At 33.9% G+C, this 10,516-nt stretch overlaps 1 protein-coding gene across 1 annotated transcript; it reads left to right on the top strand.

Moving 5' to 3' along the window:
- The first annotated feature begins 8,114 nt into the window (after positions 1-8,114).
- On the top strand, positions 8,115-10,176 carry LOC116853394 (ubiquitin domain-containing protein 1). Its single transcript, XM_032834461.1, has 4 exons — positions 8,115-8,343; positions 8,881-9,240; positions 9,337-9,455; positions 9,534-10,176. The coding sequence occupies exons 1-4, from the start codon at positions 8,262-8,264 to the stop codon at positions 9,693-9,695; spliced, it is 723 nt and encodes a 240-aa protein (XP_032690352.1). The 5' UTR covers positions 8,115-8,261; the 3' UTR covers positions 9,696-10,176.
- Positions 10,177-10,516: the final 340 nt, after the last annotated feature.

Genomic DNA, 10,516 nt, shown 5'->3' on the forward strand with positions numbered 1-10,516 from the left:
CTATATGTATTATATTATATTACAATATATTTATATATATTACAATATATCATAATTATATATATTTTTCTTATTATTTATATATAAAATTGAAATGTGTTTAAGTAATTTTGCGCAAACCCTGAATATTCTTTTATTTCATAATTTTCTCTATTCCATAGAGTCTGATGCAAGCTGTACCGATAACAAAAGATGCATAAAAAACATTAAACTGGAAGGAATAGTCGAAGTCACTTTGCAAATAACTAAATAAACTTTAGAGATATTAAATAAAATAGATAGGCGAATTAACGCGTCTTTGTTAGGTACGTTATAATATACTGTGAACACTGTAAGTATACATTTTATAAGCATAAATTGTAAAAACATCGTTGGAGTCATTGAAATCACCGCATGCCGCTTGATCGTCAGGTTAAGCAACGCAGTCAGGATATGTAGATGGGTGACCGATATATGGCTTCGGATTCGAAATTATCGAGAGAGGATTCGCGAAAGTTTTTGAATGTGTTTGACAATCTTCGGTTTCTAGCAATTATAAGACATGAGAAAATTAGGAATTAGTTTTTTATTATGAAACAATAAGAATAAATAAGACGTTGAAATGTCAAGAAATGTCAAAGAAAAAATCAACAATCGCAGACATTTTTACATTATATCAAGATTTATGCAACGTTGATTCAATGTTTCTGCAATATTGACATTGTTGCAATTCAACATTTTTGCAACATTAATTCAATATTACTGTGCTGTATGGGATGCGTCCTCAGCGCAGACTCATATGACTCACACACGTGAGGTCGCACGTATGCGAGCAATATGGGTCTCATATGAGGACGCATCTGTATGATAATATGCATGCAAGCCGTGCGGATTATACGCACTACGTGCGCGTACCATGATATCACTGTGAAAACATTTTGTTATCTGGGATTACTTTAAGTTTGCCAGGAATTTATTCAGCAAATTTATTGTATATCTTTGTAGTACCTTCCTTAAATTCATTAATTAATAATTAAGTCGGTCGTTGAGGAAATACTGCAAAAAAATTTAAATTTTGTGCTGCATTTCTGCCTCATATCTATCGTTGCTTTCGGACGCAAGTCATGATCAATTTCTGTTGCGTTTCTGCTGTTACGTTCGAGCGGCACGTCGTGATCGATTTCTGCTGTGTTTCTACTGTCACGTTCAAATAGAACGTCATGATCGATTTCTGCTACGTTTCTGCCTTCTCAGAATGCCATCTAGTTAACTTCATTTTTAACGACTTCCTGCTCACATGATGTGACGTTATTCCGTGTTCGATTTTATGCTGCTTCTTGTCGACATATTATATAAACATTCAATGCTTAAATTTTTCTTTTTCTATGTTGACATATTGTACCTTATTTTTGCAGTATTTCTATCATATCATGATGCAGATTCTGTTAAATTTCTGTTTCATTTCTACGTGTACTCTCTGATACGACAGATCATGCTTTGATACCGCCCAAATTATGCCGGGAGCGGTGCACTTGGACACGGTGCATTTGGACACAGCCAATCACAGCACCGTGTGATTAGAGACATTTGTAGGGTCCCTTGGAACAGCGACTTGTGATTGGACTGTGTCCAATTGCCCCGTGTCCAACTGATATACACCCATTATGCCAGCATAGCATGCAGCAGACATTTAGCAAAGCCTGATTTTAGGCTTGGCTATTTGGGATGTTATAACATACCTAACAAACACCAAATAATAGTTATATAACATATATAAAGCTGAGTTTTCACTTAGCGCGTCACGCGTCGCGTCGTCCGAATTAAGCCAATCAAATCGTCCCATTTTATTCGGCATAAAGTTACGCAACAAAATTGGACGATTTGATTGGCTTAACTTGGACGACTCGACGCGTGATGCGCTAAGTAGAAACGCATCTTTAGATTGCCAAATAAATTATTTTTTAAATTCGTGCATAGTGTGTTTGTTATTGACAAATTGTTGTAAATATATAAAAATTACTTATCGTTCACACTTTGTCAGTAAAAACATGTAATTTAGAAACTTCAACGATTGAAAGCAAATACAAAGCAAATCGATGAAAAAGGTTCCATTTCTGTTGTTGTTGTCACGTTGTAATCAAAATGCTATTGACGCAAAGACAAGTCATCAGTTCTCGTCATGTTGCCATTATGTTGTTTGCAACCTTCCGTACTATTATTGCTAATCGTTTGCTCTTAAAATTTCATTAACTGATTACACGTATTACCATTCATGTTGTTGAATTTGGTAACATATTGCTTACGATGATAGCAACTAAATATCAACTATTCAACAAAACATGTAATACATTCGTTTGCTTGATATGTTAATCACGCTTGGTTATCTGGGTTATTATAATTTTTTTCAACATTGTTGTATTTCTCTAATTATTTTATTTTTTATTTAATAATATATTACTAATATATTAATAATATATTTAATTTATAAATATATTATATAGTCAAAACTACATATGTTTATAAAAGTATATAAAAGTAAAAACTGATGAAACTGATAAACTGATGATTAATCATTCGCACTTGGTATTAACTTCTTGATATCATTACTTTTATAGAGAGTATAAAATTGTCTTATATTTTTTAATAAAATATTCGCAAGAATATAATTGATTTGAATAAAATTGTTTTAATATTTAATCTCACGTCTCAGATCTTACAATGTTCTCTCCAATGAACACCTAAGTCCCGAGCCACAATAGATGTAGTAAGCTTTAAACTTTAAGAAATTGACCAATCACAGTCGATTATTCTCCTCATATGTGATTGGTCAATTACTTAAAGCTTAAAGCTTACTACACTTATTGGATGCTTTCTAATTGCAATATCTCTAGACACTTTCATGCACACGGCGACACAAGTTGCATTCCAATTGTCGTACTCGTCGACACAACACTACACATCCGTACTCATCTCAAAAGCTACTAGTCGGCTATGGTTGCTTTCCAACAAGAGACACAAGTCGACACACGTATCATCGGATGCTTTCCAATTGCAATATCCCTAGACACTTTCATACACACGGCGACACAAGTTGCATTCCAATTGTTGTAATCGTCGACACAACACTACACATCCGTACTCAGCTCAATGGCTACTAGTCAGCTGTGTAAACTAATGTTTTCTAGTGAAAATTAAAATTAATAAGCGTAGTGACTTGAAAAGAGATTGGCATTTGCGACGTGAAGTGGATAATATCTTTTTTATCATTTAGATTTTATTATTTATTATTAAAAAATACCAAAATATAAGCATAGTTGAAAAATAATCCTAATTTTATCCGTCATATATACACATTAGTACACACTTTGTTCCAATTGAATCGTGCACAACGTTACACTTTGTGCCTTTCTGTGTACATACGTGTCAAGATGTGTTAAGCAATTGGAAAGCTCCCATCCTATCTTTGTTACTCACTAAATGCGGAACAAAGATAGAATAACGGCTTAGTTTACATCGTGCATTTGATACGCGTACTAAATAGTAACTTTCTATTAGATAATCTTGATATCGACAATGCACATCAACAGCGACGCATTCTATCAATACAATACGTTTTGTCGATGAATATTATACCAGCTTAATATACCTTTGTTTATATATATCGATATTAAGATTATCTAATAGAAAGTTACTATTTAGTACGCGTATCAAGTGCACGATGTAAACCAAGCCAATGTTTGTGTTGACTTGTGTCTCTTGTTGAAAAGCAGGAATAAAGTGTGTACTAATGTACGTATGTCGGGTAGGGTTAGTATTATTTTTCAACTGTGCTTATATTTTGGTATTTTTTAATAATAAATAATAAAATTTAAATAATAAAAAAGATTATCCACTTCACATCGCAAATACTAGTCTTTTTGCAAGCCACTACGCTTATTAACTTTAATTTTTACTAAAAAAACACTAGTTTACATAACCGACTAGTAGCCCTCGAGCTGAGTACGGATGTGTAGTGTTGTGTCGGCGATTACGACAATTGTAATGCAACTTGTGTCGCCGTATGCATGAAAGTCTCTAGGGATATTGCAATTGGAAAACACCCTATGTAAACTAGTGTTTTCTAGTGACAATTAAAGTTAATAAGCGTTGCAGTTTGAAAAGAGACTAGCATTTGCGACATGGATATCTTTTTTATTATTTAAATTTTATTATTTATTATTAAAAAATACTAAAATATAAGCATAGTTGAAAAATAATCCTAACCCTAACCGACATACGTACATATTAGTACACACTTTGTTCCAATTGAATCGTGCACAACATTACACTTTGTGCATTTCTGTGTACATATGTGTCGTAAGATATGTTAAGCAATTGGAAAGCACCCATAGTGGACAACTCAGCTTGCCAGTGTGGCCACCCTATACAGGGTGTTTTTCAGTTGCGTACACTGTGTTACACAAAACCAGTTTATTGGTTGCATATTATCTTACAAGATATTTTAGATAATATGTGACCAATAAACTGGCTTTGTGTACATGTGTGTCAAGATATGTTAAGCCCGTATCAAACTACCGACTACATAGGCCGACTCGACTGCCGACTCCAGTCGGTTAATTACACTTATCGATGTCTGCCGCCGACTGATCGTACTAGTGACATCTGCTTGAGAACAAAAAGTGCAATAAATAAGCGCGTTCCGCGGAAAAAGCGCTCATTGAGCAATCAACGATTAGTTCTTACTATTAGATCTCTAAATCTAGACCAATTACATTAACGAATTGCTCAACTGTTGTGCAACTGTTGAGTTCGCTGAACGCATCCATTGTCATTAGGTTAAGTTCTGTGTAATAGTGGCTTGGTTTACATCACTTGATACGCGTACTAAATAGTAATTTTCAATTAAATAATCTTAATATCGACAATGCATAAGCAACAGCGATGCATTCAATCAATATAATATGTTTTGTTGATGAGTATTATACCAGCTTAATATACTATTGTTTATATATATCGTCGATATTAAGATTATCTAATAGAAAATTACTATTTAGTACGGGTATCAAGTGCACGATGTAAACCAAGCAATGAAATAATGGCACATATGTCAAGAAATATAAAACTTTCTTTTAAGAAATCTCAAAATATTAGAAGAAAGAAGAAAATAGTTGCGTTATCATACGAACTGATATGATTGGCAACGACTCGAGTCATCGACTCGAGAAATAGACTGAAGTCTAAAGGTGCGATTACATGAGCGTACGGAAATACGGAAATGCGGAAATACGAAAGACAAAGTTACTAGGACTTAACTAGATTTACGCATTTCCGCGCTTTTGTTCTGTAGCTTTCTCCTAAATATTACATGGAGCATATTTTATACGGAAAAGCAAAACGAGGAATTATAAAACATTAATTGTAATCGATATTTATTGATTAAAATGTTTTTATTAAATGGATAAGTTGAAAAAAGAAGCGTATTAATAAAAATTGCAATGAATGAAGTAAATATAATTTTTTTTAAATATATACAAATATTTATTTATCACTATACCGTTCCGTATTTCCGCACAAATTGTGCTCCATGTAATATTTAGGACAACCAAATCAACGGAACGCGTTTACTCCGTTATATATACTCCTTGTGTAAGCGCATATACAAATCTGTGAAAGAAAATTTAAAAGCTGTAAAGTTTAGCTTATTACATTTGATTGCCACGTTTTTGCTTGCTGCAAATATGATTTTAAATTATATGTTAGTGGTTATGATCACACTGGTAATACGAGCACGAAAGCAACCAAAGAGTATACGGAAATAACGATGAAAAAAGTTACAAAATTATTTTATATTTACAATTATTACAAAAAATTAGAAGATAGACGAAATCGCAGAATGTGGGTAAGACCCATATTTTCTGAACAACGAAGATTGTTACAGGGAGCCAGTAATAATTTAATCGTTGAAATGCTATTGTCTGACAACGAAAAATATTTTAACTATCTGCGGATGTCATCAACAATGTTCAATGAATTACTGACAATCGTTGGACCTCACATCGAAAAACAAAGAGTAGTTTGTAGTCCAATAAGTGCTCGAATAAGATTGCAGGTGACTTTACGATGGTTAGCTTCGGGTGACAGTATGGTATCACTATCTTATGCTTTTTGCTTGTTCCGTATTTCCGCATAAAATCCGCGGAAAAGTAGAACGAAACCGTACGGATCCCATTTAGTTACTAGTTACTTTTCCGCATTTACGCATTTCTGTATTTCCGTACGCTCATGTAATCGCACCCTAAATGCGAATCGGCCGATCCAGTCAGTCGGCGCCTCACTATGATTGGTCCATTGAGAGTCGGCAGTCGTAGTCGATAGTCGGGTCGGCCTGTGCAGTCGGTAGTCTGATACGGGCTTTACGCTGCGTTCGAAAACACACACTGTGTGTACACTACTAGGGTGCGTTCGAAAACATCACCCGTGTGTATTTTGTCACACTCAGATCGTTCGAAAACCCCTAGTGGGCACACTGACCATGCGACCATGGCCGTTCGAAAACCGTACTCCGTGGACCACTCGTGTGACTTTTCTCCACTCTCTTTTGCGCGGTGTGAATCGGTGGAGATGGTGGAGAGTGCGCAAAGAGTGCAATACAGTATGAAATTACTAAATTATTTATGGTTTTTTGTTCTTCGAAACATTCGTACAACCATTAGCCATCACGGTAAGATAAAAAATTTAAATACAGCAGTGTAGGTTAGCCAGGTTTAGGTTTATTTCTATAGTGATGTATATTGTCAGAATATTGTCTTTAAATATAAATAAAGCTTATTAAGCTTTTTGTATTTTATAGGTTCTGAAATTTTCTTACGAGATACGAGGCACGTTAAAAGTCACGAATCAGTAACAATTTGTGAAAAAAAATGGAAAATTTAATCTCGGGTCGTCATATTTTATGCATGGATATTTAAAAAAATATACAAAAGGATGATAAGGGAAATGTCTATATATACGATGTTAAAGGTAAGGAGTAATAAATAAGTTTATAAATTTCCTTAGGTGCCCACGATGCTAGAAATCGATTCGAGTTCTCGGACCGAGAAATATATAGCCAATTAACTTTCCAGATAACTAAATTATAAATTAATAATTACTAAATTAATTAATTAATTAATTACTAAATTTATTAATTTATTATTATTTTGCTGAGAAGCAATTATAGCTAATGTCGAAATACGCTTTCGATCAGCCATTTTGTACAACACATATGTAGGCACAACACACATGTAGTATGTCACATTGAGCATTCTTCCATGGCTGTTCGAAAACTCCTCTCGATACCAACTCCACTAACCCCACCAAGCCCATCCACCACAGCCACTTTCCGTCGTGGACTTTCAGTGTTTTCGAACGCACCCAAGCCCATCCACCACAGCCACTTTCCGTCGTGGACTTTCAGTGTTTTCGAACGCACCCCTAGATGATAGCGGTTGGAGTGAGTGAAATACAAGAGTGAGATCAAAAGAGAGGGAGAGTACTCAAGTGATGTTTCCAAACGCAGCCATAAGCAATTGGAAAGCACCCACAGAGTATTGACCACATTTTCCTACATTGCCCCACCCATATCGAGGAAAGTAATAGATTAAGGATTAATCTTTATGGCTCCTGCACACAGGACGCGGTAATACTTGCCACGCAGCAGAAGTTCGCGTGACAGCCAATTAATATGCTGCTTTCCGTAATAACCTTCTAGCTCTTACGGAAAAACAACATATTGATTGGCTGTCGTGCGAACTTCTGCCGCGCGGCAAGCATTACCACGTACTGTGTGCAGGAGCCATTACAAAGTCGGAGCAGGTCCCAATCGCTCCATTGTGGACATCGCCTTCTCGGAGAATGCCAAAGCTTACCTTTTACTGGAAACCTTCCTAAAACGCACCAAAATTACAATCTGAACCTTACCTAAATTAAGACATCATCAATTACACGAATATACTAATAAGACTGGCTAATGAAATAAGAATTCCGGGTCATGTATGAGAAGGAGCAGAAGAAGCTTATGAATACCGGCCTATGTTGATGCCCGAGACTTTATATATAATGTCAAATCATATTCACAGATGTCGCAATGGTTTTTCGCGACTTGAACATCAGTTACGACAACTCGACACATTCCGCTTCTTTCTATGTATTCCTTAACCCTGATGATGGATAAAATGGAAGAAAATGGCATGCCAAGTGTTATTAAATTTCAGTGAAATGTTTATTTATTTTGATTGCGTAGGATGGGAAGCTGCATAGGTATAACCAGGGCAAGAAATGCCTCAATCAATGATACGTCGGAAAACTCATCAAGAACAAATTCAGGTGAGATTACGACCGAATATTTATCGCATAAAAAATGCATCAGATACCAACTAACCTTGAAATTCACTTGAACTTTATTTTCGTCTTTGTACTCGTAGTATGCTGTCCGCTAAGTGTATATATTAGGTCTGCTTTCTGTTCCTGTATTGCTGAACTGGTGCAATAAGTTAGAGTGAGACAAGTATATTTTTTCTCGCTCTAATTTATACTAGTTTAACAGTGCAGAAACGAAAAACAAATCTATTATTTATGTATGTTTAGTTGAATCCATTATCTATATTAAAATTTTAATAATATTACAATATTAGCTCAACGATATTAGATATGGAGATTATATAGCATGTATAGTTGATTTTAATTCAAACAAATTCAACTCAATGTAACTTCCTGTTCTTATAGTAAAAACTAAATCATATTAGTTTATATGACATTACTCTCGTTATTTTATATCAGTGTTAGATAGGCAATTATTATATGCTATTATGTATTTTAACAACAAAACAAAAGATTAATTTGTAATTATTCATATTTGAATAGGTAATTCAAGAAAAAATCATCTCTTGTGTCATGAGGTAATTAGATGGAGATCGGATGTACCTTTAACTGAAGGTCAACTAAGAAGTAAGAGAGATGAATTTTGGGACACTGCACCAGCCTTTGATGGTCGTAAAGAAATCTGGGATGCATTGAGAGCAGGTGCAACTGCAGCTGAAGCACAGGATTATCAGTTGGCACAAGCAATATTAGATGGAGCTAATATTTCTGTACCAAGTGGTTTCTTAACTGAATGTTATGACGAGTTGGGCACTCGTTATCAAGTACCTATTTATTGTTTATCTTATCCAATTAATATCGTAAAAGAAGATAGTGGAAGAGATTCACCTGCTGATTGTTCAGGTAAGAAGACAAATTTTTAAAATATCTGTGATAAAGTATTTTTTTCTTTTTACTTTTAAGTCAAGCTTATCTTATCGCTTTATCAATTCTATATAGAACCAGTTGATGGAGGAACAGAACAAACCTTAAGACTTAGACTATCGACTACTTTAGGAGAAGTTAAACTACCTGTTTATAGCAAAGACACTATTGGTATCGCTAAGAAAAAGTTACAGGTTTATAAAATGTTAATCATTTAGTTATGTAATAGCGCAGAGAATATTAATAAATTATTATGCATTTAATATTCACAGAGTCAAGAAGGTTTGGAACCTTCACGTCAGAGATGGTTCTTTGGTGGGAAACTACTGAGTGATAAGATGCACATAGAAGAAGCTAAAGTACAGCCGGGTTATGTAATACAAGTAATCGTGAATCCAGAAAGAATAGATAACAGCCCTACCAAAAGTAGTTAAACTTTTGCATAAGCACAACAGAAGTACGTAATGTGCTCCATAAGCAATCAATAATAGGCTACTTTTACGCTTGTTAACAAAACTTGTTAACCATGTATCGAAATAAGATTATATTTTTTAATTTTGTATCATATTATATAATTCTGAGTATCATCAGAGATGATAAATTATTTTAGAATAAATTGGACATAACAAAATTTTGTATTTAACAGACAACTTTGCTATTTAATGAAATCATGGGTTAAGTGCAATCATAGTTTTCTTTCTCGATATCGTATATTTATCTATAACTCGGCACATACACAATATCTCGTGCAATATTATGTAAGACAAGCATTTAGCAGATGCTAAGTATAGAATGAAGAATTATATCTTCAGTGACTTGGTTCCCTTTAATACAATGTATTTTGACAAGAAAATTATCTGAAATATATGACCAATTTATATATATTTGAACAAAATACATGAACGTACTATTTTCCATAATTTAATTGCAAGTACAAGTATAAGTTTGTGCAATTTTATACGTTGCACTTAAAATTTGCTTTTAATGATTATGTGAAAGTTACTATATATTGCATAAAAGTTTCATATACAATATGGCTATATATATTTTAATTGTATATTGCTATTGTAAAGAGAGAATTTTGCAGAAAGATTTCTGCAAGTTTTTACTGTTATTGTCATATTACATACTAAGAAAAATATACCGATATTAAGTCGACAATAGTGAAAAAAGAATGTAATACTCATATTGTGCAAAACAATATATATATATATATATATATATATATATATATAATATATATATATATATATAT

The sequence above is a fragment of the Odontomachus brunneus genome, unplaced genomic scaffold, assembly GCF_010583005.1.
Source record: "Odontomachus brunneus isolate Ranch 3 - 2012 unplaced genomic scaffold, Obru_v1 Obru_scaffold_314, whole genome shotgun sequence".
Lineage (NCBI taxonomy): Eukaryota > Metazoa > Arthropoda > Insecta > Hymenoptera > Formicidae > Odontomachus > Odontomachus brunneus.